A 21,423-nucleotide genomic window follows, 5' to 3' on the forward strand; every position below is an offset into this window, starting at 1 on the left:
AAAATTCACCATCTTTGTGACATAATCCACAAAGTGTGGAACAATGAAATGAAGGACTCTAGGGACCTTAGCCCATCAGGCAAAACTCCTTTAGGGCCCTGGGTGTGGGTTAGAGTCTGGGGGACACCTTCAGGTGGGACTTGGGGGTGGATAGAGACACTCCTCTGTTAGATCAGGGTCCCCCAGGCCTTGAAAGTATCTCAGTTCCTCTCAAATCAGTGCCATGTTCCTGCATTTCTTTGGGGGTGGGGTGATACACCATTCTAAATGGTGATTCAAAGTGTAGCAGGAACTCATTTATAGTTAAGACAGTAAATCAGCACATATAAACAAGTAATCCAATCAGCTGCCATATCCCTGTCTTCTCAAACTTGCAATCTTTCTCGATTTCCACCACTGACTTTCTTTCTCCCTTCCACCCCCCCCCCAAAAATTCATGTTCTTGCCAAACATTATGTGTTTTTCTACACACCAGTCTTCCTACCTCCAACCTCTCACTGAGAAAAGTCCGCACCTGGGTTTTCCTGATATGACCCTTACCTAACCCTAACCTTCCACCCTCCTTTCCAGCCACTCCCAACTGCGGGTGCCATTGCTGACCCAGGGGATGTTGGGAATATGTGAAGACATGTTTTGATCTATTATAGTTGCACAAGGATAGGGAAAGAAGGAGGGAAGGTTACCAACATTTGCTGTCCAGCATCCTGAAATGCTCATCAGGAAGCCCAGCGAAGTCTGGAATCCAGGTAACCTCCAGCCCCACACTGGGAAATACGGCCCATGGTGTCTTCAGGTTTGTGTGCTTGCCTGGTTGGTCCGGGAATGCTCTCGCTCCCCAACTTTTCCCACCCCTGTCCTGCCCCATTTGATCAGCCCCTCCTCATCTTTCAAGAACATAAATGTCACTTCCTTGGAGAAGCCTCTTCCTTGACCCACTGGACTGGGCTGTGTCCCCACAGCACATAGCACACTGGCCATGAAGCAGTGATATACACACCTCCTGATCATCAGCTCTGACCTCCCAGAAGCTGCCAGGGGCGGGGAGGGGAGAGGAAGCATTTTGATGTGTGCTCTCCTCTCAGGGTCTGGCACATCACAGATATGCTGTGATTCTGCCAAATCAAGAGGTTCTAAAAACATGCTCCTTCCTCTTCAAGCACATTCCCATTTCCTGGGTGTAACTCTCCTTACACGCTCCCTGTAATACCCGGACACACAACTAGTGTTCTTGCCTCTAGTTCTCCTTCTACCATTCACCTTACCAGACATGATACATTCAGTCCCTCAAATGCCTCTGATCATGGTAGTCTCATTGATCTAAAATCTAGGCTGGGGGCACTTGGGTGGCTCCGATGGTTAAGCATCTGCCTTCGGCTCAGGTCATGATCTCCGGGTCCTGGGATCAAGCCCCGCATCAGGCTCCCTGCTTGGCGGGGAGCCTGCTTCTCCCTCTCCCTCTGCTATTCTCTTCACCTAACTCTTCACCTAACAACTTAAGTCCTGACCTCTTAACATCACATTCAAAACCCTGTGCTGTCCAGCTTTCACCCACCTTCTCAAACCTCTTCCTGTCTTCCACCTTGAAGGGATCAACTCCTCGCAGCATTCCACATCTGCCCTGAAATTCCCCACTTCGCCAAACGAAGTTTCTTACACATCTCGATCCTACTTGGACTTCCAGGCTAAGCCTGGATATTACCTCTTCTAATAAGTCATTAATAATCCCAGATGAAAGGCAGTTTTCTCTCAGCCCTCTGAAATCCCACAGCACATTATCTGTATTTTACTTGAGGCAATTATTTTCTACTTTGTACTAGAAGTTGCCATGCATGAATCTAGTTTCCCTACCAGACTACAAACTCTTTGACAGTAAGACCCACGTTGATTCATTCACTTTTCACCCTTAGAATCCACAGTGCCTTAGACATAAATATTGCATGAATAAAGTTAATGAGCAATGATGCAATCATCGTTGCTACACATTAAGAGTGAGAATTTAGAAATTAATTCTAAAATATTCATTTGCTGGAGGAAGCCAACTAATGAACAAGCACACCAATGGCCTTCTATAATTCTCTGCCAAATATAATTAATATTTGCAATTTATTTCATCTTACACATTTTCACTCAATAGGTTAATGTTTACAACATAATTAAAAGAAAATCTCTATGCCGAAGGCTTAATACATACAATGAAATAATGGCATTGATGATGATAGTGATAATACAAACTGGAAAAACTCATGCTATGGGCTGGCTACTAGGCAAATTGCCAAATTTGAGGGACATGGATAAGGGTGGCAGAAATGGACTTGAAATTCACTTGGTGTTATCTCTCAGGTAAATTAGTAACTTTTGGGAGTCTGTCTGCTTTTAAACACAGGCTATTTCAGGTGAATGAACAGATTTACATAGTGGCATCTAGGGAGACTATAGCAATTCCACCATAAACAGCAAGCTGCAATTTCAAAGTGCATAATCCTAACTCCAGGATTGGAAAACCATTTCCTCTACTGCAGAATCGGCCACATTAGTAGCAATTCAATGACCATCTTATAAATCTTCTGAGAATCCAAAGGCAAGCACTTTGGAGTTAGGACCAGAGTGCAATGTCTAGATAAGAAGGGTAAGGGGCCTGGCGATGGTACTTGTGGTCCAGTCCATGCTGGTCCCCGTGTCTTCCTGAGTACGGGCTCAGGGATAAGAGGGCAGCTGTCCAAATTGTCCTTAAGCTCATCAGACAAACTGCTTCACATTCCCAGTCCATCCTGCTACAGTGATGGCAGCTTATATCACCAAACTGGCGGAGCTTCTAAAACAAACCACATTCAACACTCTTCTATTTGTAGCCCCTACTCACTCAAAATACATAAAAATCCACACTGAGTAAAGATGAATCACAGGAAAGCTTTAGAGTTCAAAGGACACGATTTTGCTAGAATGGCCCATGTTGCGGGGGCGGTTAGAAGCAGAACATTTTATTTCCTGATCTAGAGACTTAGGGACCCTTGAAGGAAAAGGAGGTCGGATGAAACTCAAAGAACAGGTCACAGGGTGTAATAAATTGGCTGTGCATGCATTTTCTCTGTCGGTATTTAATAGGTTAAAGAATATCAGTGAGGATGAATCATTTCTGTTTGAAGCACAAAACAGATTGACATAGAAACAAAGAGGCTTGGAAGCTTTATATTCTCTGGTTCTCTGAACAATAAAAGGCCTTGTCTAGTCAACATTTGGAGTAATTTTTCCCAAGGGGATTATTACTATTTGAGAGGGATGAAAGAGTAGCATTCTCATGATCCATTTCCCTTTTCTGAGACTAAAAGGTGCGTCTCGTTAGGAGGCAACATTTTGGATGTATTCAGGAGTGTGAGCAAATACAGGCAGCCACGTTTCTCACACGTTCTTTTCCAGCTGGAGGAAAGACTAAAACCAGCGGAGAGAATCAGGCCTCAAAATTTAAAAGGTTGCTTGAAAAGTGTATGTCAAGGAAAGGAGACTTTTTCAAGAAACTAGGTGTAAGGTTAGACTTTCACAAGATTTGAGTGCTTCTGCATAGAGGTATATGAGTTTGGAAAATGAAAGCCCAAGAAATTAACAGAAAATGTCAAACTCGTGGACGAGGGGCATCAATGTTTCATTACAGTACAGTGCTTTGCTTCAAGATCCTCGACTCAGTTATTAAAAATACAGTTTAGAATTTCTAGCCTTTAAACTCTCCAGGCAACTGGAAAGAAAATGGGCTCTCAGAGCCAGAATGGATGAAACCTACAGGCTATAAACTGAGCCTGAGCTCTCATTAGATTTTAGGTATGTTTTTCTTCTAAAATGTGTTCTTGTGATCTCTCGGTCTGCAGACCTGGGAAAAAAAAATTGTGAACAACTGGCACCAGAGGGACTGCAGAGCTACTTGCTGACAGTTGAAATCATGAAGCCGTTACCATGCTCCAGCGCTTTCATGGGAAACCAGAAGAGGATGAGGGAGTGGACCAAGGCGTTGATGCAGTGACCCCAGAAAACCTAAGGGAAAACAAACCAAGGGAGTCAGGAGCTGCCCACAACTCTTGACCTCTGTGCAACTCAACAAATGCCTCATTGTGAAGGATACTGGCAGTGGGCTGCATCGCTCCAGAAGTAGCGTATTATTCTTGAAGTTAAAAAAATACCGATTTCCTCATTTTTACACACAAATGACTGGACTGTCTCCAGATAACATTACCGTGCTGCAAAGACCTAAATATATATGCACATATACATGGACCAATATACAATCTGTCCACCTCCAAAAAATGAATTATAATCCTTTTTTTTTTAGGATCATAAAAAGACAACAGACTTTTACAATCATCTAGAAAGAGAAAGGTATTAGGTCAAAATTGTTACCAAGAGACAGGAACTGTGGACTTTTTGAAAGCATTAAAAACACTTTAAATGTAGATTCCTACACGGTGCTCTCACTCTTTTGTTTTGCTTTTTAAAATCTCTCCCGAGCAACTTGTTAGTTTCTAGGAGTTTGGTTAATATCATGCACATTTAAAAATTCTCTTTAACACTTCAGAGGTCACACAAAAGAACACAAAGTTTAGTTTCTTCTAAATTAAGTTTTTATAAATGCATTTCAATGATCTTTTTAACTACTGAGATGACAGAACTACTATACTGAAGCCAGCTTGAATTTATTTTTAAAAATCTAGATTGTTCTGGGGATTGTCATATAGTTTGATCCTAAGTAGTGGTGGGGAAACAGAAAAATGAAAAAAATTGTAAGACAATGGGATTTTCCCATTTTTAAATGTTCATTTTTTTTCTTCCTTCTCCCTAACCTCTTCACCTACGCCTTCAAAAAACAAACAAACAAACAAACAAAAACTCCAAAGTGTCTGCAAATAAGTCTCAGAGCATTCTCAGCTCTACTACCTTTTAAGTGGCTCCATTCCCGACTTACTTCCCATCTTACAGGGCCTTTGAACTCAAGCTCTATAAAAAACAGATTTATAAAAAGAATGCAGAACCAACAGGCCCTGCTTCCCATTGATAAAATCATAGTAAACATGGACTGATAAAATTATTCATCCAAGTCTTCCTGTGTATGGAAGACACTAGGACCAATAGGATCCATTTTGTTTTTTCCAGGCTTGGATGTGCCTGTTATGCTTTCCTCAAAATAAGGCAGCTCTGAAAGAAGACTATCAAGTAATACCTGGCTCAAAACAAAAGCTTCAGAGATTGTTCTCTTATGGAGGACTCCCCTTGGCATCCTTACCGAGGCCCGGGGGGCTACCCAAGCAAATCATGCACACAACTGGTGTCCAGTAATTTCACTGACCTCTGTTAAAAGGTTTCAATGAACCTCTGTTTCAACTTCCTAATCTCCCCTCCTGCACAAACATCTAAGACAGAAACATGGCAATACAGGCGACCTGCACCAAGCCAGGCACAGGTCTTCCCTCCTGGCTGGTGGCCCTCAACCACTTTTCCAGTTAGCTAAGACTGACAGACCCCATGATGTCCCCTTTGCCCATCCTGACTGCAGAATCCTGGCAACACCTAACCCAGCTTCTGCTTGGCCCTTCACAGGATTATTTACACCTTTCAGGTCTAGGGGCTTTCTCTCTTCTGATTCTCCAGTCTGAAAAAAAAGATACCTATGACTGACTTGATTCCTGTGTTGACATCTGGCCAATTTTTCTCACTAGCTAAAGAAACATTTTCTTTTAAAGGAAAAACCAAGCCATGGTGGCGAGAAGGCTCTGTTAGGCAAGCTCCCAGCCCGCCTCAATGCAGGGCTTTATGAAGGGTAAGAGGAGCCTCTGTAGCTGATCCTAAAGGCGCCAGGGCCATGGGTGCTGCTGGCCACATGTGGACAAGAGGAAAGCAGTCAACAAACATGAACTGAACTTGCAGCATGGAAGCTTCCTTTCTGAGCTGGCATCTTGAATTCACTGGCTTGCTACACGGGGAGAGGGCAGGGGTCTCACCTCTTCTCGAATGTTCTCTCTAACGCATTAGCTCCTCACAGGCAGATAACTAGAGCTGGAAGACATACAGCAGTGCTTATGCCCTTCTGAGGTGACAATTCTGCAATAACACTGTGTACCTTTGTGTTGAAGCCTTCCGCATTCTGGGTGATTTTGTAGAGCTGTGGGAACCTGAGCATGCTCTCCTGGGTGCAAGACCTCTCGAAGATTCCCAGAGTGAAGGGTGGTAGTGCGGTGAAAATCTGTATGGAGAACAATGAGCCATTAAAAGAGGACATTCCGATTCACCTGGCTTAGGTGTTTCCGTTCTGTGGAATGATGACTTAATTTTAAGTCAAGTCCGAACCTGAGATTCAATGATTCACAACTCGCCAGACACCCTCCAAACAAAGAGAGTGCATGGAAGACCGTTTTTAATTGTTACTTAATCAGCATAAAATGAATCCACTGGACATTAAAAACAACACCATAAATATTTGATTAGCTAAGAAATCATGTTAAATTAACAACTACCTTCCTATGTCAAATGAGCGGTGATTTAGGTGGCTTTGTGAAGTGTCGTGCTTTCCGTGAGCATCGGCTAAGACACAACTTTACAACTTCCCATCCTGATCTTATACTCAGATTTCAGGAAGCACGATGTGCTTCATCCATTTATTCATCTGACAGACATTTACTGGGAATGAATTATGGGCCAGACACTGTGATAAGCACCAGGAATAGGTACGGAGATTTAAAGACAGAAGAAGAAGGAAAAGAAGCAGGTCCCTGACCTCCAGGAACTCTGTCTACTGCAGAGGTGGAGACGGGCAGCCAGCAGCAGGCATATAAATAAACACAGAAAACACAGCGCTCTGCAAAACTCATGGGGGAGAGGGTGGAGAAGGAGAAGGGAGAGTCAAGAAAGGACTCTGGGACCAGACTGCCTGACCTGTAAGGTACTGGACCTATGGGATTTGGCAGGAGGAAAAGGTGTGTTGGGGAGAGCGGCACAGAAGGAAGGACTCCCCTGAAACAGGCACCCCTCACAAAGCTTCAGGTCTGAACACATGTGGTACATTTGGGGGTGGGGGTTGGACTTGTAAGACATCCAGGGTGCTGGCTGGCTGAGGACAGGGCATAAGACAGGGCTGGGAAGGAGACCGCAAGCTCCCATGACAATGAGTTTCTTGGGCAGATGGTGCCTTCTGAGACTTTTAACTTTACCTGTAATCTATAGGAGGCGGACACACTCATATTTGTGTTTTGGAAAGAGAAAGCCAGATCCTGAAGAAGAGGTTTGGAATAAAGATGTCATTCCAGCCCAGAGGGCACAGCAGTCCTGCAGGCCATTCTCTTACTTGGTTCTGGGAATGGCTCACATACTGGGTCACTCGCTGCTAAGCATCAGCATCGAGCAATTCCATACCCGCAGACCCAGCAAGCTCTCAAGCCCGTGGGAACTGGACGTGTGCCTCTGAGAACACTGTGTACACAAGTTACTGGGAGCCTGAGTCCAGATAAATAAGCCTTTTCTAAATCTCTTAGGATAAAGCAATCAGAGATATGGTGGAGGAAGGCCAATAAAACTTGCAGGCTCCTCTTTCAACCTGGAGCAGAAAGGAAAACAGCCCTGGGATGTCCGTGTTCTCCAGATTTCAAGGATAAAAGGCAAGAGTGGTCGTACTCGTCTCTTTCACAGGAATACAAGTTGTCTGTTTAAGGGAGATGCTCCTAACAGACATCTCAGAAGTTTTGCACATTCTTAGTACATCAACTCACCCTTGTGGTTTTGCTTAAATGTGCTATCATGCACACTTGATACTGCCATCTTGCTTTTTGTTTTTGTTTTTGTTTTCTTTTTTACTTGACTTTCTACCCACTTCAAAGCGTCCTACCCTTCACCAATGGCCAACTACCTGGTAGGGCCTACCATATGTTTCACCCTGCTTACAACATACCACGTACACATACATATACTGTTTGGGGATCATTCTTTGTTGTTACAGAAACCAGACATTATTACACATTTTTCTTCATCATATTTCTCTCACAAAACAATGCATTATGGGATGTCCTTCAAGTCCCCTGGGCTTGACACTAATGCAATCTTTTGCATGCCTACATAGTAATTCATAGTATGAATGCACTGTATTTTTTAAGCTATTCACCTACAGATAGGCATTCATTTCTTTCCACTTCTTTGTTCCACAAACATTATATAAAAAACATCTACAATATATTATAATATATATACTTTATCTTTTATTTCTATGGGAAAGTTTCTCAGAACAGGGTGGTGGGGTAAAAAGATACATTTATTTTAAATTTTATAAGATGCTGCTTGGTTGCTTTCACAAGAGGTTACCTTTCCCTTCACAAAGGACAACAGTAATCTTGTTGCTGCTTCCCTATCAGCAATGGGTGTTATATTTAATGTTCTCCAGACTAAAAAATTGGAGATATTAACTCTTACTTTAAAAAATTTACATTTCTGGGGCACCTGGGTGGTGCAGTTGGTTGATCGTCCAACTCTTGGTTTTAGTTCAGTTTGTGATCTCAGGGTCCTGGGATTGAGCCCCGAGCCGGGCTCTGTGCTCAGCGCGGAGTTTGCTTAGAGTTTCTCTATTTCTCTCTCCCTCTGCCTCCCCACCCCCTGCACTTGCTTGTCCTCTCTCTCTCTCTCCCCCCTCTAAAATAAAAAAATAAATCTTAAAAAATTTACATTTCCCTGACAATCGGTGCATTTGAGCATGTTTTTATTTGTTGGACATTTGGACTTGCAATTTTGTGAATGGTCTAGTCAGGTCCTTTGTCTGTTTTCTATTTGTGGTTTATCCACTTTTCTAAGGATTCTTGGAGTATAACAGATATCCATTCTGTCTTTATATTATAAAGTTTCATCCAAATGCACTCTGTCTCCTGGCTTTCTTTATGGTTTCTCCTGCCGTATAAAAGTGTTTAATTTTTATATGGTCAAGAATAGCTTTGAGAGTCCAATTATGGTTATGAAAGTTTTCAGGAGTTTCCTGCAGGAAGCTTACAGTTTCCATTTTTCACATGTAAGCCTTAACATATCTGGAATTTATTTATCTATGTGGTAAAGACAGAAGTCTAATTTTATTTTTTCCAAATAAAGAGCCAGTTGTTAGAACACAATTAATCCAAACATTTCCCATTAACCTAAAATAGCACCTTTGACATTTATTAAATTCTTACATACTACAGATCTGGAATCCAAAACTGGAATTTACTTCTGGATTCCTTAACTTATTAGTCCAGTTTCATGTCAGCATCACATTGACTTGGTCACAACAGGTTTGTAGTATAGAATGATGTTTAGTAGAGAGAAGTTGACCCTTACAATTGTTCTTTTTGTACTTTACATCTTTATTCTCAGTTATGTGTTAATTCCATTTATACTTCAATATCATTTCATGCAACTCCCTCCCCCCCCACCAAACAATCACTGGGATTCTATTTGGAATACATAAATTTATATATCAATTTAGAGGAGTTTTTTTATGATACCATCTTCTCACACGAAAGAAAGGCTTTCTATCTGTTCAACTCTATTTTGTATACTTCAATAAGATTTTGGATTTTTTTTTCTATTTGGTACCGCAAAAATTATTCCTATGCAATGTATATGAAAGTAATTATTATACCTTTGCATTTCTAAGTGCTCATTGCTAGAGTTAAAAAAAAAAAGCTATTGATTGCTAGGATAGAAAAAAGCTATTGGTCCTTATATATTTATTATGGGTCTAGTAGCCTTATAAATTCTCTTATAATTCTAGTATTTCTTTACTGGTATCTTTTGGGTTTTCTGATATACAGCCATTTATGAACACATTTAAAAGGCCACTTTTTGTGTGCATATTTGTATAAGCACATAAATCATTTTTTTCTAGTATTTGTAATAGTTAATTTTCTTGGCAGGTGCTGAAAATTCCAAAAACAAAGCTGAATTATATAGTGATTTCAGGCATCCCTGACTAATTTCTTATTTAAAATGAAATCATTTAAGAATTTTGCCATTTATGGCAATACGCTGTTTTTTGTTGTTTTTTGGTTTTTTGTTTTTTATAAATAGTCTAGATTAGGTTAATTGGCTTCTTTCTTTCCTATTTTACTTGGAGTTCTTATTTTGGGAATGGCAGCTGACTTGTCTCAAATACTTTCTCAGCAACCACTGATGAGATCGGGTTTTTCTTTTTTCTTTCGTTGATATAATGATATTTAGAAATATTTAAAAAGTGTGAACCTCCTATATTCCTGAAATAAGCCCTACTTGGTCAAATATTTTACTCTTTTGATACATTGTTGAACTCTATTTGCTGCTATTTTATTTAGATTTTTTATAATACTGTTTACAAGTGAGGCTGGCTCACAGTTTTTTCTTCAAATTATTCTGACTTGATAAGATTAAAAGGGATAAATTTTTGAAACCGTTTAAAACACATTAAGAGTTATCTCTTAATAAAATAAGGATGAAATCTAACTGAAATCCATCTGATCATGGTGGTTCTAGTAACCATAAAATAAAATGATGGAGAAATTTGATTATGGATATAATGAGAATCCAATGGGATGACATTCATTCAATATTCTGAGAGATTTAAGAGTTTCAAGTTAGTTTTAATGCTATTTAATCTGCTACGAGAAATGATGACTCGCTACTTTAGCTGGCCTGGGGAATCAAATATAAATATAAAGAGTAAATACAGAAGAAGAAAAAGCAACACAAGCAAGACAGAAATGCTGTTTGGAGAAAATGGCAAGAGGAAATCCAGCCCAGAAGAGGGATCACTAGTGAACATCTCAGATGTCCCAAACTGCCTCTTGTACCATACTGTACTCTGGGCAGTGCGGCTAGAGGGGGGAAAACCTACTAAATAGGCATTATTGGAACAGCCATGGCAAAACTGGAATATGGACTAATATGGATCAGATAATAGTATTGTATCCATGCTTAATTTTAGACTTCAGTCATTATACTGTGGTTATATAAGACTGTGGTCTTAGCATCTATGCACCAAAGTAAGGGGGCCTGATGTCTTCAGTTATTTTCAAGTGGTTCAGAAATGAGTGTATTGGTGTGTGTGTGCCACGAGCGCCCACGAGGGGTGTGCACACACATGCACATGTGCAGACAGACAATGCAAATGAGGACAAAATGCTAATAACTGAGGAATCTAATACAGGAGTTCTTTGTACTCTTTTTGCAATATTTCTCTGAGTTTCAATTTATTTCAAACAAAATTCACCAAAATAATTTCTACGGGGACAGACTTCCATGTTCTCAAAAGGTTTGGCCCTTTCAGCATGAATGACTTCTGGAGGCCAACACCTTTCTGAGACCACTTCACAGATCCTTGAGAGTCCCAACTCTGCCACCACTGGTTGGTGACTAACTCTAACACCTGTACTGTGTACCTGTAGTGACATGGGCCATTTCACCTGGAAATTCACTTCTCTCCTGCAATATTCTCTTTTCTATAGTCTGGGGGACACAAAGAGCATACCACACATTCCCAACTCTAGGGATCAAAGATCATCGTGGGTCCTAAACTTTCATATGCACAACCATTCCTAAAAAAAATGTATTTAACATTTTGTTTTGTTTCTCAGTATCTCTGAGAAACTCTGATGGGGCTTAGGAATCTGCATCTTCAAACGAATCCTAGTTATTCTAATGTAAGTGGTGTGTGGACCCTATTTTGACCAACCCTGTCCTATAGCCTATCAGCATCTTAAGCATAGCAGGCCCTCAGCACAAGTTTGTTGGATTAATTTCAATTGCCCAAGGCTGCACAGAGCTAAGAAAAGAATCCAGCTGTCATGCCTGAGCACAAAAGTAGGGCTAGCTTCCATGCCTCGTGTGACCAGGGGACTTGTATTCCAGTCCTTAGCTCTAAAGCACAGGTTCACAGGTCTCAGCTTCCCATTTATAAATACGTGTATGGGTATGGATTTGGCCCTTTCTGGCACTAAATCATTATGGAGCAGTCAGCATAATTTTCATCTACTCAAAACAGTTTTAAATTCTGCAAAGTTAACAATCTGTCCGAGGGGAGGTCCTTGAGCCTCTATCCATGTGATAAGTGAGTTAGAGTAGCTGTTAGGGCACAGGTGATGAACAGGCACTGATTCAGCCCTGCTCTCACTACGGTCACCTTTGCCTTTCGAGCCTAAGTATTAGTAATAAATGTGCTAGCGTACAGTTCCTAACCGACCGATGCTGTTTAAACTCAAGATATAAACTCAGGCTTAGTGGTAGCTTAGTCTATCTATTTGAGCCTCTTCACCTGTCAAGCTACATAGGGCTGGGGCAACCTGTCATATGCAGCATTTTATACCCAGCACCTAGCATGGTAGCTACTAAAAAAGAAAAAGACTGAGTGGAGAGATGACTTGAACATCCAGCCACATATGTATACACAAACTAAATATTTATAGCACCACAATGTATACTGTATGTCTGGTAACTGCCATCTATATCTACCTATGATGGCTGCTTCTGACTATAAACTCCCATAGGGCAGGCAACGTCAGAGTTAGTGTCCAAAAGACATGGGAAAGTGCAACTCAAAACGTTGCATGCTGGGGTCTCTAAAGCACCAGGCTATGAGCCCCTTAGTTCTCACCACCAAACAAAAAGCCAAGTAGCTACACTTTGTCATTTTTGGCTTGTAGTTCATATTTATTTCTAGCTTTTGAATCCACAATAGTGAAGTAATTAAAAAAGAACTCTAAAATCATGCAAAATATGGAACAAGCTGATTACCATTCACCATGGGAGCTGGAAGTCAGCATTCATTATTTTAGCACTAGCAGTGGAAGAAAACATTCTTCCACAAGGACAGATACTCTTTTAAGAAGGACAAAAAGGACACTAGATTATGTGCTATATATGTGTGTCTATGTTTAGGAATTCAGATATAAAATTATGAAGTGGAATAGGTTGAGATGTAGCTCAGAAATTTTTACTTGAGCTAAAAACATGGAAATGTTGTGCAGGCATTTAGTAAGGAGGTAACAAGGGTCTATTATCAAGATATATGGGTTAATAATTTCATGGGGTTATTCAAGAATGATCTGCTATGATTGAAACCATGTGTGGAGAGCTTGGGCTTCTGCAGGATGTGTCCCAGCAACAAAGGCTCTAAAGATGTATTTGTGCTGCCTGCTATGTATACAGATGATTGACTTAGATACACTTCCCAGACATAAACAGTAAAGGAATGTCACTGAAGTTCTGCATGCTATCTGATAGAGATGGAGAATGCTTACCACATTGTACAAGCCGATGCACCAACGTTCAAATAAAATCTGCCCAGAAAATCCATTAACAAAGGCGAACCAAAGCTGAAAGAGAAGAAAGTTCAAGAAGTTTTATATCAATATTGACCTAAATGTTTCCATTCACTGAAGAAGTAGCAGGGGAATGTGGACCACCAGCTGGACCCAGCTGCTGAGGGATAAAGAGCCACAGGACGTGGCGGTCTTTCTTTCATAAAATATAAGGTCCCAATATCACATGTACCGATATTTTAAAGGAAATTTATACTGAACGCAAACATCAATTTGGTAATGTGCACATATTTACAGAAAAGCACCTTATGTTTAACTTATATCAAATATGTTTTGTGGCAATGCTTTCTCATTGACTGGAAGAGTCTCAAATTCATGCTTTTTCCCTATAAAGTTGATTTGGTAAATATGATTGATCCTTGTAGGACTTTCAAACAGATAAAAACCATAAATAAAAAACAACAGAAACTCCTTTATTGGTCATTTGTGTGCTTAGCTCATAAAATATCACCCTCCCCCCCTTAATCGGACATCCACCACTTCAGCCAAGGTCAAAACACAGTAATATGGAAGGAACATGCTCAAGTCATCTTCAGGAGTAACATGGGATGTATAAATAAATAAAATGTAGACGATTATTTATGTCTTCAAGTGGACTATAATTCTAATTGATTAAGCAAGACTGACATAAAAAACAACTGTGGAGCAAAATGTCAGGGAATAAAAATATTTCAGAGAAGGAGCCATCAGGCAGGCATAATTAGGAGAAGATGTGGGGCAGTAAGAGTGCATTAGAAGAGGGGTGAGCCATCACGAGGCTGGCGGAAAACCTGGTCTAGAAGGACGTGAATATGGATAAATGAAATACAAAATGCTGCTGCTTAAAAGTCATCTAAATTTATGGGACACAACAGGATTCCAGTGATTTGGAGGTAAATTTTAAAGCATCCTGTGTAAATCATAGAATCCACCTAAGTGGTAAAAACCATGACAGACTGAATCTGCTACTAGAGTAGAACTACAATGGCAACACAGAACAGCTACCCCGTGATAATAAGAGTTGAGGTCAACTCCGCTATTGAAATTTTACTGAGTCAGATTTTTCCAAATCAGTTTCTTAAATCCACCAGACTAAGCTTCTTGCAAAAGGAACTGTTCCCTACACTGCACAACTGTACTGAGTGGGATACCTAGTACAAAGGACTCACCGAGCCCCAGTGGGATCAAATGAAATCACCTCAATTCAATTGCCAGATGAAGTTTTCTTAAGCACAGCTTTCATTATCTCATCCCCTGGTTCAAAAAACTACTACGGATCTCTCCTAAACCTAAGATAAGCTTGCTGACCTTCAAAAATCCTTCTACACACCAACTCACTCTTAAATCCAACTGTCTCCTGAGAGGTCCCCATGAGGTATGGCTGTTCTCAGCCAAGAAATATTGATGAGGGACTAAGAATCAGAAATTGGTGCCATGTTCTGCACTCCAAATATTTTTTACAACACCTGTTCAAATATTAGCTGTCCCTAAAACAATATTTCCAATTGCACTGCTTTCTAACCACTGGAGGCCTTAACAATCAATACTTCAACCAAGCTTTTAGTGCAATGAGAGCCTGGATCCACATCTGACTCAAGCATATTTGTAAATTGTTTCAAGAGTTGTAACTTTATTTCCCCAAGATTGTGTTATACTTCTATATTCTCCTATTCAAACAAGTGAGCGAACACTGATAAATATCTAGTGAACACTTAACTATTTTATTGCTTAATTCAGTTAACTCGTCATCTTTTGTTGAAGGTAGAGTAGTGATATTTCTATAGCTATTCCCCCTTCCCTACTATCAAGTGAAAACAGCAAAAATAATTGAAAATAGAAAATAGCTATTTTCAGTGAAAGTATGGGATAGGCTTTATTAAAAGACAGATGACACAGACGGAAATAATAAATGCGACAAGATTAGCTCAAACAAGGGGGAACTGCTGATAGCAGACAAAACGTACAGAGTATAAAGTTTTCTAGGAAACAGGGGGAACAATCCAAAAAAGAGCTGAACCACCTCTTATTTAAAGGGTGAAATCTAGAAGCAGGGCAAGTCATGGCTGAGGTCCCTTGCCCCATTCAGCATAGCAAGCAAACTGAGGTTGAGGGGCAATGTAAATACATATGCTGTTTCTCCCCAAGAAGCAATGAGGAGGATGGCAGGGTAAAGTAGGGAGCATAAATGGCCATCAACTGGTCAGACACTGATGGAGGAACCTGAAAAGAAATTAATGCAAACTCATTTAACAGAAAACCCATAACATACAGACATTTAGTGTGAGACACATGGCCCTCCAACTCCCCGGAGGAGAAGAAATGGCGGTGAGGGAGGTGCATTTTGCTGCAAAGAGACAGGTGACCAGTGTGCAAGAAGCAGAACATTTGATTGAGAAAGTGTTCTGAGACAATTTTGTAGCCCCTCTTCCCTAGACATTATCAGAAAATAATAAGGAAAACATAAATAAATAAATATGTATATGAAATAATATGATAGATGAATAAATGACAATAACATGAAATAATCTCTACAGAAAGAACCAGGTCACAGAGCAGAAGAATATCTTGAATGCTCTCAACAAGCACAGAAGAGCTCAAGAAAATGTGGCTTTTCATTGAAACAAGAGCTAAAGTAAGATGTCTAAGATATCAAAGAAGATAATAAATAAGAAAGAGTCAATGTTGCAGATAAAAGGCATATAAAGGGGGATAGCTCCCAGAACTGATACTGCTGACACCACATTTAGGGGTAGGGAGGGAGGGCTAGGGAAAATAAATGTCAAACAAAGCATTAAAGGTTAACATTCATTTTAAGAGAAACTGATAGCCTCCCAAAGATAACCAAAAAATTCCTAAAAGGTGTACCTTAAAGAAAAAAGAACAAGTAGAATAGAAAAAAAATGTCCAAAGATATAATAAAAGAAAAATTCTGAAATATTCTTAATACCTTACTCAGCCAATAGGGAGAGCACCGTTTGTCTCCAGGAAACAAAACCACAGAAAAAGAAAGATTAACATCTACCCATATCCTGATATGTGAATTAATGAGTTAAAATTTTATAAGATCGCTTCTTTAATATATTCTGGCAGAAAAAGCAGCTAACCTACAAGGGGAAAGATCAATCGGCTTCACATTTCTCCCCAGCAGTATACAATACCAGAGGCCAGTGGGAATGTTTACAAGTCCTTAGGGAAGTAACGCAGGACAAGAATTTTGACAAAAGATAGAAACCAAGGAAACATTAAGAGCTAAAAACATGACAGAAATGTAATGATGGAAATAATAGAGTGTCTGTTGTATAAATAATACAGAAAATTTAAAATGTTCAATGGATTAAAAAAATTAAAATATATTTTATATAGAGAGAAACATGTGAAACCAACATGAAAAAGAAACACTACTTGAATAAGATCAAATTCACAACCCTGACTTACAAAGCCCTGCAGAGCAGCTCCTCGCCTGCTGTCCAGACAGCACTGCTTCTCCTTCACTGAGTTATAACAGCCCTCTCTTGGTTCTTTGCAAGCACCAAGTATGGATCTAGCTTTATTATTTTGCACTCAAATATGAGGCAATTTTGTCAGCAGCATGATATGATATTTAGAAAAAATTATATGGTATTTTGGTCTCACTCCATATACTCAAGTGAATTATAGATGGCTTGAATAGTTGAACATAAAAAACAACTCAAAGCAATAGAAGAAAATAGGGGGGAAGAAAGCATTTTTGTATGTAAAACTCTGTAGACGTCAAATTCAGAAATTGTACCAAAAGAGAGTTAAATTTGAAATAATTCATTTCAACAGAGAAAAATATTAATAAAATTGAAATAAAATAAGTAGTACCAACATATTTGTAACATCTAAGATGACAGAGGACTAATTTCCTTAAAATATAAAGAGTTCCTACAAATGAGAAAGAAAATGCCCAATAAACTGTTAGGGAAATAGGCAAAGAATATACACAGTGCTATGGTGAGCACTGTGAATTGTGCAGGACTGCTGAATCACAGATCTGTACCTCTGAAACAAATAATACATTATATGTTAAAAAAAAAAAAAGCAAGAAGAAGAAGAAGATAGCAGGAGGGGAAGAATGCAGTGGGGGAAATCGGAGGGGGAGATGAACCATGAGAGACTATGGACTCTGAAAAACAAACTCAGGGTTCTAGAGGGGAAGGGGGTGGGGGGATGGGTTAGCCTGGTGATGGGTATTAAAGAGGGCACGTACTGAATGGAGCACTGGATGTTATACACAAACAATGAATCATGGAACACTACATCAAAAACTAATGATGTAATGTATGGTGATTAACATAACATAATAATTAAAAAAAGATAAAAAAAAGAATATACACAGTGTGGTCACAGGGGAAAAAAACAACTTATAAATACAGGAAATCTCACTTTTTATGAAATACACACACACGGGGTATCATGAGCAAAGACTTAAAGTTTGATAACCCGGGGAAATGGCTACCCTCATACACAGAGGCTAGTGTAACACTGTTTACAAATATGTTTAATGTACTTTTACTTTGGTCTAGTGATTCCATTTTTAGGGAATACTCTAAATGATATAGTTGTAATCACATAGTATTCAACATGAAAATACAAGGATGTTTACCATGGTATTCAGAAGGATAAAAAAAATTAGGACCCACATGTACACTGACTAGCTAAATGAATTATGGTTCATCCGTAACAATGCAACACTGTGCAGACATTAAAAAGAGTAATATGAAACTGTAAGCATCATAATACAAAAGTCTCACAGATCTGTTAAAATGAAAAATATCAAAAAAATTTAAAAAAAAGAAAAAAATGAAAAATATCAAGGTATATGTTGAATGGTCATGACTGTGCAGAATAGATACCATTTTACATGGTAACTTTCTGGAAGACATATAAGAAACTCAATATTCATTATCCTTAGGCAGCAGAAGTGTTCTTCAGGAGGCAGTATGGAGTCTCACACCTCTTGTTCATGTTTTATTTACATAACTACTTCAAGCAGTAATTCTCCACTAGGGTTGGTTTTCCCTCTGAGGACACTGACAATGTCTAGAGACCTTTGCGAGGTTGCTATTGGCATCTCGCGCATAGAGGCCAAAGATTTGGCCCTACGTATCCTACACCACCCAGGACAGCTCCCTACAACAGGGAATTATCTGGTCCAAAATGTCAATCAATACTGCCACTATTGGGTGCAAAATAAATTTATTAGGTCAACCTGATAAAACTTAGAAATCTCGGCATAACAGATGGTTATTATAAGCAAAAGAATGGTATGTGACCAATTGCATGAAGGCATGCTTCCTTTGTGTTTACAGGCTGTGGGTTAGGAAAGCCTCACTTCTTTTTGAGTACCTCCCCCCTGGCCTGACCTCTTTGTAGAACCACAGCTCTAGTCTTTAGAGGCCATGGTGGCACCAGATATGAACCCAGAACTTCACAAATTTAGATCCTTGAATCAGAAACATAGCTTTAAAAATTGTTAATGAGAAATTATTCTAAAGACTGAGTTAATTTCATGTAACTAAGACACTCACATTGTGGAAAAAATCCTAAGAAATCAACCATTTCTTTCCCAGCATTAACCTTTGCTCCAAGCAATCCTGAACCATGTAAAATATTTTAATCTTTACTTCAGATTAACATCCTTGATTAGCTGAATGTTGGGATATTTCCTCCAAGCAGCCAGTGCTCTGATTCTGTCCAAGTTGGCACTGGCTTGACTACATGTCTCTTTAAAGATTTTTCGTATGTTTGTACTAATTTTTATCAGTTGCAGGTGGTGTTGCAGCTTTTTGAAAAGTATAAACAAGCTCGTTCTCAACATTTCCAATTCAATTTCAATCTTCATTCAAATGATCCATCATTAGACGATCAGACCTGTTTATTTCATTGGAAATATTTGTAGAGGAAAAAAATGAAAACCCAAATAAATGAAACAAACAAACAAACAAAAAATCCATCTCCTAATTTTAAAATCCACAAGCTGGTTTTCTCTTACATTGTAAACACTCAAACTTGATTTCATTTTGGCAAGAGTTCCATAGGTGAAATGGAAAAAGTATGAGAACACACAATTTTTAAAAAAATTTATACAAACTTAGTTTTTTTTATTTATTCATGAGACAGGTACACAATGGCTCCCTGACACACTATAAAATCAGACTTTTCACATTGGGTAGCCATATACAAATGTATATACATTTATATACATTTGTATATATATAATATATATATATTTAATTTATATATACATTATATACATTAAATACATTTATTTGTATATGTATATACATCATATACAAAAAAGAAAGCACTGCCCAATTCCTAAACACAAATGTCATTTTCGGTGGACCACAAGCTCCAAGCTGCATTCAACCAACACACAGCCCTCAATGCAAACAGACACCCTGCTCCCCACCAGTGGAGTTACTCGGACCATGGCTTGCTTAGAGCCACCACATTTTACTCTTCTGGATTAATGGGGAGAAAGATTCCTCAGCCTTCACTTTCTTGTTAACTAGGAATGCTCTTAAATGAGTACAGTCAAAGCGGAGGGAGCCAAGTTCTGCCTGGTCGGCCTCAGACTTGGTGAGTTGGTGGGAAGACCTGCCAAGCACTGATGCCTTGCCAAGCTCCTGGGGTTTTGGGTCCTCAAGTGTAGTGCTGTTATGAGCAAACGGACTCAAGCTTATTAAATGGCTTTTCCTTCTTGGAAAAAGATCTTTCTTTGCTTTAACTGCTGCTTCCCTGCCAAAAACGCTGTAACCGTCTTGGCTAATTGCACAGACTCCCGTCTAGAGGTCCTGGCCGCACTGCACAATCTCTCAGCAGGCTGTACCTGCTGCCACTCAGGTTCTCAACTAACAGCCGACATACTTAGATGATTGCCTCATTTGGGAAAGGGAGGCTCTGTTCCTCGATCGACTCTGTGCTTCCAAGACCCAGGGTAGAGGACTGAGGTGGGAAAGTACCCTATAGGGAATAATTAAATAAATTAGCCATCTGGTTTCTTACTGAAGTGGCAATAACATCATGATCTACTGATCTGCACGTTAGGTCTGAACTGATTAACTGGCATTACAGATACCTGTTTAAAAGTCAAAGTGCTACAGTCTTTCTGGAATTTGATCTGGCAATGTGTATTCGGATAAAAAATGAGCGTATACTACATCGAAAAGTCCTATTTTTAGAAATTCATTCTCATAAATAAAAGCACTTGTATGTAAAAAATCTACCTTGTTTTTCAGTATGGGTAATAGTGGGAAACAAAAATAAAACAAAGCAAAAAGCACAGGGAAAGAAGCCCCTAAAGTTCTTTATTAAGGGGTGAAGGTAGCAAGTCTGTAAAATAGTAAGCACTCATCTTTTGAAATGTTAAATTTATAGGCATGTAAACAAAGGAATGTATGCCAAAGAAATAGTGCTAGATTGACAGAAGACAGGCAAAGTAGGTAAGTCAGTAGGTAGGCAGGCAGGAAATCAAGGGAAAAAAAATCAGGGGCGCTATTCTAGAGCAAGGGTTGTCAGAAATAATAATGGTAGTAATAATAATAACGGTAATAAGAGCAAGATACTCTAAAAACTTCCCCCTCAAGTGTCTTCAGTCCAATAAATTATGGGATTGAGTCAGCGTTAAATAGTGACTATTGTAATAAATGGGCAGGGCTTCAGCTCTAAAATCTTTGGAGAATTTTCTCTGAGTTGGTCCTGGACAGGTATGATGCTCGCAGCAAACACCACATACTTATAAAACTGGTAAGGACTTTTTAAGGCAAACAAACAAAAAGAAAGTTAGGGAGGAATGTGTGTAGGATCCATTTTTAAAAATTAATTATTTTTTAAGTAAGCTCCACACCCAAAGTGGGGCTTAAACTCACACCGTGAGATCAAGACTAGCATGCTCTACCAACATAAAATCTATTTTTTTTGTAAAACCACACAAAAAATGCCATACATTTATTTTATATGTATTTGTATTAGTGCAAACAGCTAGCCTGTTCCTATTGATTACCTGGAGGGGAATGGAGGCAGATGAGGAGAAATTCTTTTTCTATCTCTATTATTACTGTTACAAGAAATCAGCATTACATTA

The 21,423-nt window shown here is 39.4% G+C and overlaps 1 protein-coding gene across 4 annotated transcripts in view; it reads right to left on the bottom strand.

Moving 5' to 3' along the window:
- ATP8A2 (ATPase phospholipid transporting 8A2) overlaps window positions 1-21,423 on the bottom strand; it is a 493,533-nt gene that overhangs the window by 157,048 nt on the left and 315,062 nt on the right. For all 4 annotated transcript variants that reach the window (XM_025874698.2, XM_073894767.1, XM_073894766.1 and 1 more), the window contains 3 exons: window positions 13,254-13,328; window positions 6,098-6,220; window positions 3,942-4,020 (listed from right to left, as the gene is read on the bottom strand). In XM_025874698.2, coding sequence (XP_025730483.1) covers window positions 3,942-4,020; window positions 6,098-6,220; window positions 13,254-13,328 — 277 coding nt within the window. The remainder of the gene's footprint in view (window positions 1-3,941; window positions 4,021-6,097; window positions 6,221-13,253; window positions 13,329-21,423) is intronic.

This window comes from Callorhinus ursinus, unplaced genomic scaffold (assembly GCF_003265705.2).
Source record: "Callorhinus ursinus isolate GAN/ISIS: 27379988/994484 unplaced genomic scaffold, GSC_fseal_2.0 scaffold7, whole genome shotgun sequence".
In the NCBI taxonomy this organism is placed as follows: Eukaryota; Metazoa; Chordata; class Mammalia; order Carnivora; family Otariidae; genus Callorhinus; species Callorhinus ursinus.